At 40.7% G+C, this 17,315-nt stretch overlaps 1 protein-coding gene across 2 annotated transcripts in view; it reads right to left on the bottom strand.

The window, feature by feature from the left end:
* The window catches only part of HSDL2 (hydroxysteroid dehydrogenase like 2), a 59,348-nt gene extending 47,394 nt beyond the window's left edge, over window positions 1-11,954 (bottom strand). Inside the window, exons 1-3 of one of the 2 annotated variants that reach the window (XM_059142311.1) lie at window positions 11,699-11,942; window positions 2,197-2,360; window positions 496-594 (exon numbers count right to left, since the gene is read on the bottom strand). In XM_059142311.1, coding sequence (XP_058998294.1) covers window positions 496-594; window positions 2,197-2,360; window positions 11,699-11,715 — 280 coding nt within the window. In that variant the 5' untranslated portion in view covers window positions 11,716-11,942. Of the gene's footprint in view, window positions 1-495; window positions 595-2,196; window positions 2,361-11,698 lie in introns of both variants that reach the window. The other variant, XM_059142312.1, reaches the window with a different exon arrangement.
* Between the last annotated feature and the right edge of the window lie 5,361 nt (window positions 11,955-17,315).

A 17,315-nucleotide genomic window follows, 5' to 3' on the forward strand; every position in this document is an offset into this window, starting at 1 on the left:
TGGAGAAGTCTCAGAATGGGAAAGAGAAAAAGTTAAGAGGCAAAAACCTCAAGGCAAGGATATGGAAGTAAACTATTTGAGGAAGAATAAAGTATTTACATACAGGCATAGAAAAAAGATGGAACCAAAAAAAGTCTTTTGAGATCAGAATGTGAAACATCTTAAATGGCAGTAAGTTATCTATACTTAATCCAATAAATATCAAAAGTCATCAAATTGATGACCACGTTAATTGAGGAGAGGCAAGAGGATGAGATCTGGGAAACTAGTTGGTTAGATGTATGTTACTGTCAAGGGCCTAACTTGAGAATAAATGGTGGATGTTTATTCAAAATAACTTTTAACAATACAAAAGTCATCACCTGGTTTTAAGCTGCATTTCTACATAAGTGAATACTCATATCTGGTTATACTCCAAAGACTTAGGAAAGTTAAAAAAAATTTTTAAATTTATAGTTATAACAGTCAATAATTATTTCAGAATTAAGGTACTACCTCCAAATCGCTCCACTGCTTTCTTCACCGCATCACTGATCTGCTCTTCATCTCTCACATCAACAGCACATGGCAAGGCCTTTCCTCCAGCTGCTTCAACTACAAAGGACAAACAAAAAAGCATTGAGACATTCAAATACTAACCTTTTGGGGCGCCTGGGTGGCTCAGTGGGTTAAGCCGCTGCCTTCGGCTCGGGTCATGATCTTGGGGTCCTGGGATCGAGTCCCGCATCGGGCTCTCTGCTCAGCGGGAAGCCTGCTTCCCCCTCTCTCTCTGCCTGCCTGCCTCTCCATCTACTTGTGATCTCTCTCTGTCAAATAAATAAATAAAATCTTAAAAAAAAAAAAAAAAAAAAAACAAATACTAACCTTTTCATTCTGCTGTGAACCAAAAGAAGTACCCCATTTTCAGAAAATCAATATAAATAACTGTTCTTATAACTGCTAGTGACGCTACCCTACTGTAGGACAGACAAACCCATATCCAGCCTCCGACTAGAGAGACCAACTATATGAAAAAACAAAAAGTGGGGGGCGTGCCTGGGTGGCTCAGTTGGTTGAGCATCCAGCTCTTGGTTTCAGCTTGGGTCATGATCTCATGGGTCATGGGACTAAGCTCTGCTTGGCCTCTGTACTCATCAGGGAGTCTGCTTGAGGATTCTCTCCATGCCACCACTCTTGAGCACATGTGTGTGCTCTCTAAAATAAATAAATAATCTTTAAAAAAAAAAAAAGTAATTTAAAAAACTCTATTAAAAAGAAAAAAGGGGGCGCCTGGGTGGCTCAGTGGGTTAAGCCTCTGCCTTCGGCTCAGGTCATGATCCCAGGGACCTGGGACCGAGCCCCGCATCAGGCTCTCTGCTCCACAGGAGCTTGCTTCCTCCTCTCTCTCTCTGACTGCCTCTCTGCCTACTTGTGATCTCTCCCTGTCAAATAAATAAATAAAATCTTTTTTTAAAAAACGAAAGAAAGGAAAAAAGAAAAAAAGAAAAAAGGAAGGTAATTTTAAAAACCTTTATTATGAAAAAATTCAAGAAAAAGACAAAATTATAAAGAACGGTATATTTAACTACCATGAATCTTATCACCTATCTTCAATGACTGTTAATTCTCTGCCAGTTGTTTAATTTTTTTACTCCCGATCCTGTTTTCAGCTGGAGTATATTTTAAAACAAATCTCGGGCATCGTCTCATTCATAAATACCTGATATGTGCTCCCCTAACATAACCACAATGCTATTAACATGACTAACAAAACTAGCAATAGCCACCAAAGTTGAATTTTAAGCCCTCCCTCCTGATATCGTGCCCAGCGCAATGCCTTGACTAGAAGCACTTGATAATTACTTGTGAACTTAAAGTATTAAGATAATGAATTTCAAATAGCACAGAGAATAAAAAACATGGAGAACTTTTTCCAAGTGTTCACACCAACCACCTTTCATTTCCACTCCCCTATTCTCTGCACAGATCCAAGAACCACTGCTCTTAAGAGACATGATTTGTAAAGGGAGTCTCTCATATCATACAAAAGTGCTGGGAAAGACAGAGTTCCTAAATCCTTGCCCCCCGGTGACAAAATATTTCTATAACCAGATAAAATTATTTAGAGTAGCTTTCAAATAGCTATAAACTCTCCAGCAAATTTCCCTACTGAAACCACAGAACATTTCAAGAAATGGCATCGTCCCATTCACTCACTCTCTTCAGCAGCAGTGAAGATTGTGCCTGGAAGTTTGGGGTTTGTATGGGTGGTCTTCGCAGCAATGACAATGTTTGCTCCATCCTTTGCTGCTTTCAATGCAATAGCTTTGCCAATGCCACGACTTGCACCTGTGATAAAAACTGTACATCCTGCTAGCCTCCTACAACAGAACAAATAATGACCTTATAAGAAACCTCAGTGTTTTACTTACTTGTTAGTATCAGGAACTTCTGCATATTTTCACAATATTTATGCTTCCTCCCCTAAAACTTTCTGCAGGGGCACCTGGGTGGCTCAGTCGGTTAGGCATCTGCCTTTGGCTCAAGTCATGATCCTGAGGTCCAGGGATCAAGCCCCGAATGGGCACCTCGCTCAGCAGGTGGTCTGCTTCTCCCTCTCCTTCTGCTCTGCACCGCCCCCGCCTTGGCCTCTCTCTTTCTCTCAAATAAATAAAAAAAATCTTAAAAAACAAGAAAACTTTCTCTAAGCTTTCCTTCCTCCCTCCCTCCCTGATAGCTAACAGCTCTGTGATACTGCCACTGCATAATGATTTAAAAATTATTACAACTGCAGTTGGCCAGCCTTGTGATAGGGCAAACAATATCTGGCCTGATAAAAGGAAAATCTTTTTTTTTAAATTTTGATTTTTTACTTTTTGATGTAGTGTTCAAGGATTCATTAGTTACATATAACACCCCTTTTAAAAGATGTTATTCAGGGACGCCTGGGTGGCTCATTTGGTTAAGCAGCTGCCTTCGGCTCTGGTCACGATCCCAGCGTCCTGGGATTGAGTCCCACATCGGGCTCCTTGCTCGGCGGGGAGCCTGCTTCTCCCTCTGCCTCTGCCTGCCATTCTGTCTGCCTGTGCTCGCTCTCTCCCCCTCTCTCTCTCTGATAAATAAAAAAAAAAATTTAAAGATATTATTCATTTATTTGAAAGACAGAGAGTGAGCGAGGGGAGAGAAAGGCTATGAGCAGGGGGAGGGGGAGAAGCAGACTTCCCCTGCTTAGCAGGGAGCCTGATAGGAGGCTCGATCCCATGACCCTGGGATCATGGCCTCAGCTGAAGGCAACTGATAACCAACTGACCACCCAGGCACCCCCAGACAAAAAGGAAACCTTAACAAGAAATAGGGAATTAATAAACTATACACACATTTTCCCACAGAAAAAGTGGGGAAAATAATTTTTTCCCCCACAGAAAAAGTGTTAACAAAGCTTATTTTTGAGTGATACAATTATGAATAAATTTTATCACATTCTTTATGGTCTTCAGGCTTTTTCAAGTTTTCTACAATGAATACATACCACTTAAATTATCTAAAAGCAAATAAATGTATAACAGATGCTCATCATTGCTCGTAATAGCCAGATTGGAAAAAATGTAAATGTCTATCAACTGATGAGAGGATAAATAAATTGCTGTATACCCATACAGTGGAATATATTCAACAATAAATAGGAAGAAAGTACTGATCCATGTTACATGAATGAACCTGGAAAACGTTATGCTAAGTCAAAGAAGCCAGTTACAAAGGACCATACATTGTATGATTGCATTTAAATAAAATGTTCAGTACAGGCTAATCTATTGAGACACAAGGATAGTGGTTGCCTAGGACTGGGGGTGCAGGGATGGGAGTTGATAGCTGAGAAATATGGGGTCTCTTCTGAAGATGATGCAAAGGTTTTAAAATTGATAGTGGTGGGGTGCCTGGGTGGCTTAGTCAGTTAAGCAGCTGACTTCTGATTTTAGCTCAGGTCTTGACCTCAGGATTGTGAGTTCAAGCCCCATATGCTAGGCTGCCTGCTGGGCATTTAAAAAAAAAAAAAAAAAAAACTTGTCTAAGGAGAAGGATTAAAGGGAATATAGTGAAAATGACAACAGCAAAGAGAAAAGGGTACAGTAACCACATAAACAGGCTTGTTAACAAAAAACAGCGTAAGGTCTCTGCCAAGATCTATAGGATTTACATTCTAGAAAAGGTCAGGGGTAAACATGGGGAAGGGTTTTAAAACAAGAAATAAACATTTTGGTAGGAAAGATGGAGAACAGAGAAGAGGGAAGGAAAACAGTATTACCAACACTCCAGAAGCCACCTGTCTATTCCTCTAATTCTATTCTCCCACCCCAGAAAGTAACAACTCGTTTACATATGACTACTCATTCCCATTTTTTTTTACTATTCCTAGTATCAACACATCCATGGCTAAGCCAAGGGCCTCCTAAACAGTATAGCCCTAAAGCTAAAAATTGTTTACAGATGAACATTTATGATCAATTCGATGAGAGGAAACACCATTTTTTAAAAAGATTTTTATTTATTTATTTATTTATTCATTCATTCATTCATTAACAGAGAGAGTACAAGTAAGCAGAGTGGCATCAGAGGGAGAGGGAGAAGCAGGCTCTCCGCTGAGCAAAAAGCCTGACACGGGGCTCAATCCCAGGACCCTGGGATCATGACCTGAGCTGAAGTCAGATGCTCAACCGACCTAGCCACCCATGCGCCCCTGGGAACACTAATTTTGAAACCCCGTGAAGTCAGACATTAAATCCCTGTTGTGTACTGAATTCTATCTACCAAAAGGATATGTTGAAGTCCTAACCTCTAGTACTTCAGAATGTGACCTTGTTTGGACTGTTGCAGATGTTAGGTAAAATGAGGTCATATGAGAGTCAGGTGGGCCCTTAATCCAGTATGATTTGAAATGTGGAGGGAAGACTATACATGAAGACCCATATACAAGAACACCATGCGATGAAAGAGGCAGAGACTAGAGTGACGCAAGCCAAGAATACCAAGGGTCGCTGACTGTCACCAGAAGCTCTCTCACACCGTGGAAGAGGCAAGGAAGAATTCTACCCACAATCCCAGAGGGAGAATGGCCCAAGGGATACATTGACTTTAGACATTTAGCTTCTGGTACTGTGAGAGAATTAATTTATTTACAGCCACTCAATTTGTGGTTATTTTGTTACAGCAGACCTAGGAAACTCATAAACCCTCTCTCTTCCCCCCACCACCGCAAAAAAATTTCATTCTTCTCATTGTATTGTCCAAAACTGTACTATTTTGAATTTCACTCATAAAAAGTATTGTGGAAATTGGTTTCTCTCTTGTTCTCTCAGGAACCTTCTTTTTTCTATTATGAAAAATGTTGCTAAAAATATTTTGGTTCTGGTTGCCTAGTTGGCTTAGTTAGCTAAGCCTCTGCCTTTGGCTCAGGTCATGATCCCAGGGTCCTGGGATTGAGTGCCAAATTCGGTCTCCCTGCTCAGTGGAGAGTCTGCTTCTCCCTTTACCCCTCCCCCTGCTTGTGATCTCTCTCTCTCTCTCTCTCAAATAAATAAATAAAACCTTAGAAAAAAAATTATTGTTCACTTTTTCCAGTCACATGGGCAGCAGTTTCTCTAAGGCATATATTCTTATTGGTGAAACAGATGGATTATAGGATACTATTATAGGTCAAGCATATAATCTACGTAGTATTCATATATTGGAGCACCTGGCTGGCTCTGTCAGAAGAGCATGATACTCTTAATCTTAGGGTCATAAATTCAAGCTTCATGCTGGGTATAAAGGTTACTTACAATGAACTTCACCAAAAAAGTATTCATGTATGGGGATGCCTGGGTGGCTTAGTGGGTAAAGTGGCTGCCTTCAGCTCAGGTCAAGCCCCACTTCAGGCTTCCCGCTCAGTGGGGAGTCTGCTTCTCCCTCTGCCCCTCCCCCTGCTCATGCTCTCTCCCTCTAATAAATAAATTTAAAGGTATTCCTGTATGTAAATACATATTCATATATTTAGATATTTAAATATAAATAATAAATATATGGTATCTATAAACCATATATACTTAAAATAGCTTCTTACTTGTGGCTTGCTTTTTCACTACATTTACAATTTTTTTTTTTTTTAAGATTTTACTTATTTATTTGAGAGGGAGAGAAAGCATGAGTTGGGGCAGGGGCAGAGGAAGAGGTAGAAGCAGATCCCAGCTGAGCAGGGAGCTGACAGGGAGCTCCATCTCATGATCCCAAGATCATGACCTGAGCCAAAGTCAGATGCTGAACCGACTGAGTCACACAGGAGCTCCTATAATATCTTTTGATGGGTAGAAATTCTTTATTTTCATGTAGAATTTATGAATCTTCTTTTCAGCCAATGCTTTTGGGTTAAAAAAAAAATCCTTCCCTAACCACAACTGTATTAATTTGTCTCTCAAAAATTTTACGGTTTATCTTTTAAATTTTAGTCTTTAATTTACCTAGAATTAACTTATATATATGAATTGAGGGATGGATCGAATTACATTTTTTTCCAGTAAGGACAACCAAATGTCCCAGTCTAAAAAGCCCATCTTTTCTACAGACCTTCAATTCTAGCTTTGTCAAGATGAGTCCCCATAAATACAGCTGTTTCTAGGCCTTCTCTTCTATTCCATTGGTCCACATGGATTGCACTGTCTTAAGTGTTAATAGCTTTATCAGTCTTACTAACTGATAAGGCAAGTATTTTCAATTTGTCCTTCCTTAAGAGTTATGCTTGGACCTTTGCTTTTCCACATATTATTTTAGAATCAGCTTATCTCGGATGCCTGGGTGGCTCAGTGAGATAGACGTCTGCCTTCAGCCAGGGTCATGATCCCAGGGTCCTATAATTGGACCCACATGGGGTGATGGGCTCAGTGAGGAGCCTGGTTCTCCCTCTCCCTCCCTCTGCTACACCCCCTGCTTGTGTTCTCTCACTCTGTCAAGTAAATAAACAAAATCTTTAAGGCAAAAAAAAGAACAAACTTTTGTATACTGAAAATTATTAAATCTAAGACTTTAGTTACACATTATTTTGGTTTTCTATATAATCATATCAATTGCAAATAATGACAGCATTGTTTCTTTCACTTCAACAAAGATTTTTTTTCCTTCTCATTTCTTATTTATTAAAAGAAGAAATGTTCCTAGATGGGAGGTCTGAAGGGCAAGAAGACATAAAAACCAAAAATACTAAAATAAAAGAAACAAACAAAAAATAGAAACAAACAAATTTTAAAAACCCTGGTAAATTAAGTACAGAAATCTACAAATGTATTTACAATAATAATTAGTAATACCATAAGTAATAATAAATAATATTTGCACAAAGAATTAAAATATATTATAATAACATGTTAAAAACAGTGATTAGAGTTTAACTTTTCTAGGTCCTTGTATTGTTTGAGGGAGTGATAAAATTTTACTTTCTTTAGACATTTTAGGGGTGCCTGGGTGGCTCAGTGGGTTAAGCTGCTGCCTTCGGCTTGGGTCATGATCTCAGGGTCCTAGGATCGAGTCCCGCATCGGGCTCTCTGCTCAGCGGGGAGCCTGCTTCCTCCTCTCTCTCTCTCTGCCTGCCTCTCTGCCTACTTGTAATCTCTCTCTGTCAAATAAATAAATGGATTCTTTAAAAAAAAAAATAAAGAACTTTAAACATTTTAAGTTATTTAGTTATTTACACGTCAAAATTTCTACATTAAATGTGACAAACAGAAATCCCAGATTTGGGGGTACCTAGGTGGTTCAATTGGTTAAGCATCCAACTCTTGATTTCAGCTCAGGTCATGACCTAAGTCATGATCTCAGGGTTGTGAGATGGAGGGTTCCAGACTCTGCAGGGAGTCTACTGGAGGATTCTCTCTCCCTCTCTATTTGCCCTTCTTCCCACTTATGTGCACATACTCTCTCTCTAAAATACGTAAATAAATCTTGGGATGCCAGGGTGGCTCATCCGTTAGGCATCTGCCTTTGGCTTGGGTCATGGTCCCAGGGTTCTGGGATCAAGCTCTATATCCGGCTCCTTACCCAGGAGAAGCTTGCTTCTCCCTTGGCCTGCTGTCCCTCACCCCTGCTTGTGCAAGGGCGTGCTCTCTCTCTCTCTGACAAACAAAAAATAAAATCTTAAAAAAAGAATAAAACATATAAATAATTTTTAACAATTAAAAAAAAGAAATCCAAGACATGTCTCAACTATTGCTTTAAAAGCCTCATCCCTTTGCCTTTGGTACAGTTGGACTGATTCCCAGTAGGATAAAGGACATTTCTCTCCTCACAAAGAGTTTCAGGCACTGGCAAAAAGAAAGGCAAAGACAGTTTCTCCTCTTAACCTGAAGCCCTGGGCTGTCCTATTAAGAAACCCCCTTCCAGCTCAAAAACGTTAGAGCCATAAGAGGCAGGCAAGCAAGCAAGAGTCCCAATTTGTCAGTACCACTGGTGGATGGCTAAAACTTGTTAACGTAGTTCATCTACACTACAATTTCCCAAACTTCTATATATAAGCTACTCAAGTTCATTTGGAAAAAGAAACATCCAACAATATCCAGGAAAATTCTGAAAAAAATTCCAAATGAGGCAGAACTAGCCTTCCCAGATATTTAAACATTTTCTAAAGCTAGAGCAATTAACTACTTTGGCACTGGTGCATGAATAGACAGACAAAAGTAATAAAATAGAAAATCCAGAAACAGATCTCTATCATACAAGACTTCAGTTATACGACAGGTGGAATTTCTAACAGAAAGAAAGATTAACTAGTCAGTCAACAGTATTGGTGCAACTGTACAGCCAGCCATCAGAACCAAAACGAAGAGGGCTTCCTAACTCACTTCCTTTGTCAAAATAGTAAGCAAAATAGAATATCACTTCAGGTGAATGAAAAATCTGAGTAAAAACAAAATAAAAGTAATAAAAAATAATAAAAATCCAGAAGAATACTTATCAATTCAAAAGAAAATCCTACCTTTAGAAGGCCCCATAGGTTTGTCACAAAACCACAAAAGCCTTAAAAGACTAACTATGACTCAATCAAAACATGTTTCTGCATGATAAACAGTACAAAATTAAGACACAATGAAAAAGAATCTGAAAATATTTGTAACACATATGACATACAACAATTTGTTTTCAAATGGAACTCTTAAGAAATCAATCAAAACCTAGTTGTGTAAGCCAGGCAAAGAAAAAGATACACAGATGGCTTTAAACCAGAATTTCTCAATCTGCACTATAGACATTTTGGAAAGGATAATTCTTTTTTTTAAGATTTTATTTATTTATTTGACAGAGATCACAAGTAGGCAGAGGGGCAGGCAGAGAGAGACAAGGGAAGCAGGCTCCCTGCTGAGCAGAGAGCCTGATGCCGGGCTCTATCCCAGCACCCCAAGATCATGACCCAAGATAGAGGCTTTAACCCACTGAGCCACACAGGCGCCCTGGAAAGGATAATTATTTATCTGTAAGGGATTATACCGTGCATTGCAGAACATTTACCAATATTTTTGGACTCTAAAGATGCACATACTCCCACGCATACATAATTATGACAACCAAAAGTGTCCCAAGATATTGCCAAATGTCCCATAGGAGTCAAAATTGCTCCTTGATGTGGACTATTACTTTAAACATATAGAAAGATCCCCTCCCTCACTAATGATGAAAAATTTAACTGTAATGAGGTGCCATCTTTTTCAATTAGGTTTTTAGTATCAAAATAAGTATTTTTATTATCAAACATTTTGTTGTTTGCCAACGTGTGGGATTAGGAAATCTCATTCAATCTTTTGGGTGTGCAATCTCCCTGGAGCGCTGAGGATATTAGCCATTGAAATATAAAGTGCATACACTTTTTCAAACTTCGCCTCCAGGAATTTGTCATACAGACACAATTATATACAAACAGTGGATACAAGTTTAATCACTGCAGCAATTATGCAGTAAGAAAAACTGGAAATGATCTGGTATCCAGTGATTGGGGACTGGTTGGACAAATTATGGTACATCAATAGAATACCATGTAACCAATAAAAGAGAAGATGTGCATATACATATGTAAAATTTACGTAAAAATATGTCCCAAGACACACATGTAAAAATAAAAAGGGAGTGTGCCACTATTTTTAAAAGTGGTCTCTGTGTTTACAGTGGTGTACAAATGTTTAAAAATGCACAAAACTATTTCTGGAAACATACCAGTGAATAAATGGGAAACTGAATGTTAAGGATGGGGAAACTCACTTTTTACCTTACACCCTTTTGAGCCTTTTTAAAGTCTTTTGACCATGTGCCTGTATGTTTCAAGCAAGTTATAAAATAAACAAGTCACCCCACTCAAGACCTCTACACTTTATAGAAATAGAAAGTAGAATAGGTGCTAAAGGAAAGGGAGGAGTGGGAGAGTTGTTTAATGGGTACAGTTTCTTTTCCAAGTTGAAAGATTTCTGGAGAATGGTTGCAGACAATGTGAATATACTGTACACTTAAAATGATTTAAGATGGTAGATGGTGGGGGACGCCTGGGTGGCTCAGTTGGTTAAGTAGCTGCCTTCAGCTCAGGTCATCATCCCAGCGTCATGGGATCGAGTCCCGCATCAGGCTCCTTGCTCCGCGGGGAGCCTGCTTCTCCCTCTGACTCTGCCTGCCACTCTGTCTGCCTGTGCTCGCTCTCGCTCGCTCTCTGACAAATAAATAAATAAAATCTTTTAAAAAAGAAAAAAAAGATGGTAGATGGTGGGGCGCCTGGATGGCTCAGGGGGTTAAAGCCTCTGCCTTGGGCTCAGGTCTTGATCCCAGGGTCCTGGGATCCAGCCCCGCATCCGGCTCTAAGCTCGGCGGGGAGCTGCTTCCCTCTGTCTCTCTGCCTGCCTCTCTGCCTACGTGTGATCGCTGTCAAATAAATAAATAATCTTAAATTAAAAAAAAAAAAAGATGGTAGATGGTGCTATGTGTATTTTATCCAGTATTTTAAAAAATCTTAAGTAGGGGCGCCTGGGTGGCTCAGTGGGCTGGGCCGCTGCCTTCGGCTTGGATCATGATCTCAGGGTCCTGGGATCGAGTCTCACATCGGGCTCTCTGCTCAGCAGGGAGCCTGCTTCCCTCTCTCTCTCTGCCTGTCTCTCCATCTACTTGTGATTTCTCTCTGTCAAATAAATAAATAAATAAAATCTTTAAAAAAGAAAAGAAAAAATCTTAAGTGAACCGCCACTGTGAAAAAGATACCCATATTTAAGATTAATTTAATTTTTTACTAATTTGAAAATCCCTTTTTAAAACACCCCATTATCATTTCATTACTTCGGAAATGAGCGTTCGGAAAAAGTGAAGAACTGTGAGCGGTAGAGTGACCTTTCACCTAGAACTTGCAAACCTTCAGCAAGACACGCGAAAGTCCGAGGCAGGGCCTGCCCCGCGAGCGGCGGGGTAACCCACTCTGGATCCTTTCCTTGTGGGAGAGACTTGCACGTGGCTGTCCCCCCCAGAGGTGCACAACTCCGAGTTACTTTCAGGCATCACGGCGGGTTCCAGCAACACTGCGTGCCCAGCGTGGAGCCGCACTCCAGAGCCGTTCTCCCACCGCAGGGGCCGCGACCCGCGAGCCACCCACTCCGGCCCCACCTAGGCACGGACTCCGCCTGGCCGCGGCTTCCACCTCTCCCCTCCCCACCCCGCAACGCCCCCATGCCCTTACCCCGTGTTGGGTAACATAATTTCCTTAGAGCAGACGTGGAGTCCACAGCAGCTGCAGCGAGCGTACAGCGAGAGGCGGGGCTTCCCCCTTTAATGAGCCCCGTCCGGAGAGGGCGCTGCCCCCCCAACCTCGCCTCGCCCCGCCCCCTCCGTCCCCGCCCCGGAGGCCTGTGGGGGTAACGGGCGTAGGAGGTAGTGGCAGATCCCTGAGTGCGCCTGCGCACGCAGTGGGCCTCCAGGCGCTCGGCGCTAGTTCCCACCTTCCCCTGCCTGGCCCCGGGAAACCAGCTCTCTGCGCAGGCGCTGGGAAAGAGGCAATCCTGCCCCACCCCTCTCGCGGCCCGCTGCGGTGACAATCGGTCTCCCGCCGGCGTCCCGCGTAAGGGCGCGTCAGCCACTGCGCGTGTATGCTTTGCCCCGCCGCGTGAAGGCTCCTTCGTCGCAGCGCTTCGTTATTCGGCTGGCAGAGCGGTCGTTTGAGTCGAGCACTAGAGTCTCCAGGGCTAGGGTGAGGCTTCTCAGCAGGCCCTGACCTGCAAGTACTTTGGCTCTCCTTCTTCTCCCCCCTCCGCGGCCCGAACCTGGATGCCTGTATGGCTGCACGCGCCCCATCCAGGGACAAGTTTTCCTCGGCGGATACCTTCCGCCAGACGCCGTCCAGCATCGCATTCGACTATAGCAAGGAATCTGGACTAAAGTCCCCCGGGCCCTATTATAGACCTGTGATGAGCGGCTGCTTCTGGATCAATAGCCTGGGGGAGGATGCATAGTTAGCAAAGGAACTCCCAAACTCTGTGCAGAAGTAAGGTGAATTCTGAAATCTAGTACTGCGGGGTTTTGTTTTGTTTGGTTTAAGTTTAATTTAAATTCCAGTTAACACATAGTATATATAATAATAGTTTCAAATGTGCAGTATAGTGATTCAGCACTTCATAGGACAGCAGGTGCTCATCACAGGTGCTCTCTAGTATTGTTTTTCATGGTATACCTGACATTACTCAGCTACCCTAATGAACCGAAGATTGGCATATCTTTAGGGAGACGTGAAGAAACTGTGTTTTGAATTGGTAGAATAGGACAATGAGATGCTTACATGAAGATCAGTTTAAAAAGAAAAAGAAAAAAAAAAAAAAAGACCAGTTAAACTAGCTTGAAGATGGGGTGTGTGCACTCTCTTTACTGCAAGCCCTAAATGGTCTTGTTTAATCATGTATGTTGTCAGTCTCCTATAGGCAGTTGAACTGATGATCTATGATATTGTCCTTAGAGACTCCAGAAGAACTTGTTTATTCAACAAATAGTAGCACCTAGTGCATGCTGGTCACTGTATGTAGACATACAGCAGGACAAAAAAAGACAAGGTCTGCCTATGTGAGAGGAATGAGTAGACAATGTGTTAGACTGTTGTAGATATTGGGTGTTTCAAAAAGCGCTAAAAGGGGCTATTAGATGAAAAGCTTAACTCTCCACTCAAGAAAGTGAAAAGACAGTCTACAGAATGGGAGGAAATGTTTGCAATGATATATCCAATAAGGTCTAGTATCCAGAATAAAGAACTCTTACAACTCAGCAACAAAAAGATGAACAAACCAACTAAAAAGTCAACAGGGGCTCCTGGGTGGCTCATTTGATTAGCCCTCTGACTCCTCATTTCAGCTCAAGTTATGACCTCCACGTGGTGAGATCCAGCCCCAATATCTGGCTCTGGTGGAGCTCGGAGTCAGCTTGGGATTCTCTTTCCTTCTCCCTCTGCCCCCTTCTCCGGCTCGCACACATATTTGCTCTCTCTCATTCATTATCTCCTCCACCTCTCAAATAAATAAATATATATATATATATATATATATATATATTTTTAAAGTGAACAAAGGATCTGAATAGACATTTTTCCAAAGAAGATATGCAAGCACACGAAAAGATGCCCACCAACATTAGTTATTAGGCAACTGCAAATCAAAAGTATAATGAGGGGTGCCTGGGTGGCTCAGTCATTAAGTGTCTGCCTTTGACTCCAGTCATGGTCTCAGGATCCTGGGATCAAGCCCCACATCGGGCTCTGCTCGGAGGGAAACCTGCTTTTCCCTCTCTACATGTCTCTCTCTTTAAATCTTTTTTAAAAATCTAAATCTTAAAAAAAAAAAAAAAACTATAATGAGATTCTACATTATATATACTGGGATAGCTATGATAGAATATACGGAAAATAACAATTGTTGGCCAGGATGCGGAGGAATTGGAACCCTCATACATTGTTGGTGGAAATGTAAAAAGGCATAGCCACTTTGGGAAACAGTTTTGCACCTCCTCAGAAAGTTACAATTACCACCTACTGAATATCCACATGCAAAAGAGCAGCCCCACTTTTTGATATATCCCCAGGAGAAATGTAAACATGTTCAGGAGAACCACCAGATGGCACTATCCTTTTAAAATTCAAAATTATATAAAGCAAAATGTCAATTTATTAACAATATTATGATATACTATTATAATCTGAGTTGGATTAAGGCAAAAGTAGCATAAAGTTCTATACAGGACTCCCATAAAGGAGAAATATTTTAAATTTTAAATTCCTTAATGAAAATTTGTATTTTATAAAAAACACATCATTAAAAACAAGATGTGATACTCGAATTCCTTTTATTTTATTATTTAAATTAATTATTAATTAATATTACCAATATTAAAAACTAATTTTGGGGACACCTAGGTGGCTCGGTAGGATAAGTGTCTGCCTTCTGCTCATGACCTTGATCCCAGGGTCTTGGGATTAAGCCCCACGATTAAGCCCCACTGCTCAGCAGGGAGCCTGCTTCTCCCTCTCCCCTGCTTGTGCTCTCTGTCTAGTAAATAAGTAAAATCTTAAATAAATAAAATTTATTAAAATAAAAAATAAGTAGTTTTCAAATGCATGGCAAATTGAAAATGCAGACAAGTTGAAATATTAAAAGATATGACATTGAGGGGTGACTGGCTGGCTCAGTTAGAAAAGCATGTGACACTTGATCTTAGGGTTGAGAATTCAAGCCCCATGTTGGATGTAGAGATTGCTTGAATAAAAAAACTTAGAAAAAAAAGGTATGACACTGAGAACAACTTTAATCTGAAGTTAAATAACTCTTCTAACACTATCTTGCATAAGTATATATATATATATATATATATATTTTTTTTTTAAAGACTTACTTATTTTATTTTTTGAGAAGAGGGACTGAGGAAGAGGGAGAGAATCCTCAAGCAGACTTCCAGCTGAGCAGGGTGCCTGACACAGGGCTTGATCTCAGGCCCCTGAGATCATAATCTGAACTGAAACCAAGAGATGGATGCTTAACTAACTGCGGCCCCCAGGCATCTCAAGAGTATTTTTTTAGGGGCGCCTGGGTGGCTCAGTCATTAAGCATCTGCCTTTGGCTCAGGTCATGATCCCAGGATCCTAGGATTGAGTCTCGAATCGGGCTCCCTGCTCGTCTGGAAGCCTGCTTCTCCCTCTCCCACTCCCCTTGCTTGTGTTCCCTCTCTCACTGTCTCTCTCTCTCTGTTAAATAAATAAAATCTTTAAAAACATATATATCTTTTTTAAAGTATATAATGGGGGCACCTGGGTGGCTCAGTGGGTGAAAGCCTCTGCCTTTGGCTCAGGTCATGATCCCGGGGTCCTGGGACCCAGCCCCACGTCGGGCTCTCTGCTCAGCGGGGAGCCTGTCTCCCTCTCACTCTCTGCCTGCCTCTCTGCCTACTTGTGATCTCTCTCTGTCAAATAAATAAACTCTTTTTTAAAAAAAAGTATATAATGCAGTAACATTCAAGTTTGTTGACCACACCACATAAAGAAATTTCTTAAAGAATATTCATTTGAGAGAGAGTGAGAGCAGGGGAGGGGCAGAGGGAGAGAGAATCTCAAGCAGACTCCTTGCTGAGCATGGAGCTCAATGTAGGGTTTGACCTCATGACACTGAAATCATAACCTGAGCCAAAACCAAGGGTCAGACACTGAACCAACTGAGCCATCAGGCACCTGACAAAAAAAGTTCTTTTTCATCTAGACCCAGTACACAGAGTTTTCTATTTTATTGAATCTATTATGTTCTATCAAGTTGACCATAACCTACTAAATTTTTTGATGATTCATTAATGGATCATAACCTATTATTTGGAAAACACAGCTTTAGTGTGTTGTTACTTACCATTTACTTACCGTGGTCATTTTTCAACTTGCCTTTTTAAGTATTCTAAGCTTCTTCATTCAGATAGGAAATTACTAATGAATGGTCAGAGGCCAACAAACAATGCAGATGCTTTCAATGCAGATGCTTTAAAGTCACAGCTCTTGATACTTTCCATTTCTTTCACCCACAAGACAGCTCATCCTGGTCCAGGTTCAATGGAAAAAATCCCTGGGGTTTTGAAGGTATGGCAGTTCTTCTGATAATGTACCAAATCTTCCCCATAGGACTGCTAGCAGTACCTTTTGCTGCTCAAAGAATTATTCCCAGTCACTATTTTATTAGTAACTGTTGGATATTAACCTCAATGCTATACTTTAATGTCTTTATCTTCCTGATAATACGTGACTATAACAATCTAGAGAAAGTGAAAATTTCCCTCTTAATATCATCCTTTGGAGATAATCATTGTTAATATTTTGGCATGTATCCTTTAAGACTTTGAAATTTAATATAGGTTTTGATTATTTGTAAATCCTAGGGAAGATTATGTATACCAATTGTTTTGGATACTGTTTTTGTTTTCCTTAATGTATTATAGACATCTTTCCAAGTTTACACCTAAAAGTTTATTTTGACTTGTTATTTATTTATCTTTAAAATATTTTAAAGATTTTAGAGTGAGTGTGAGCTGGGGGAGGGACAGGGGGAGAGGGAGAGAGAGAATCTCAACCAGAGCATGGATCCTGACACAGGGCTGGACCCCAGGACCCTGAGATCTTGACCTGAGCTGAAATTAAGAGTCAGATGCTTAACCAACTAAGCTACCCAGGAGCCCCTACCTTGACTTTTTAAAAACAGGTGTGTAGTTTTCTTTCACATGTTTACTGAAATTAATTTTACCATTCTCATTTGTCATGGAAATTTTAATTGTTTCAACATTTTCTCTATTATAAACAGCCTTGCAATAAAAACTTCTGTGCATGCATAATTGTTCACTACTCATTTTTATCCAAAATACATTCCTAGAAATGAGACTGCTCAATGGATATGCAAAATAGTTTAGCAAGGTTGTTATTGATATAGTTGACCCTTGAACAACACTGGTTTGAACTATGTAGGTCCACTTTACATGGATATTTTTTGATAAATACAGTATAGTATTATAAATGTATTTTCTCTTCCTTATGATTTTCTTTTTTTTAAGATTTTATTTATTTATTTATTTATTTGGGAGAAAGCAAGCATGAGTGAGGGAGAGGCAGAGGCAAAGGGAGAAGCAGGCTCCCTGCTCTGTCCTGATGCAGGACTCAATCCTAGTACCCCGGGATCATGACCTGAGCCAAAGGCAGACACCTAGCTAACTGAGCCACCCAGATGCCCTCCTTATCGTTTTTGTAACACTTTCTTTTCCCTGGCCTATTTTAAGAACACAGTATATAATACATAGAACCT

The sequence above is a fragment of the Mustela lutreola genome, chromosome 12 (genome assembly GCF_030435805.1).
Source record: "Mustela lutreola isolate mMusLut2 chromosome 12, mMusLut2.pri, whole genome shotgun sequence".
Classification (NCBI taxonomy): Eukaryota; Metazoa; Chordata; class Mammalia; order Carnivora; family Mustelidae; genus Mustela; species Mustela lutreola.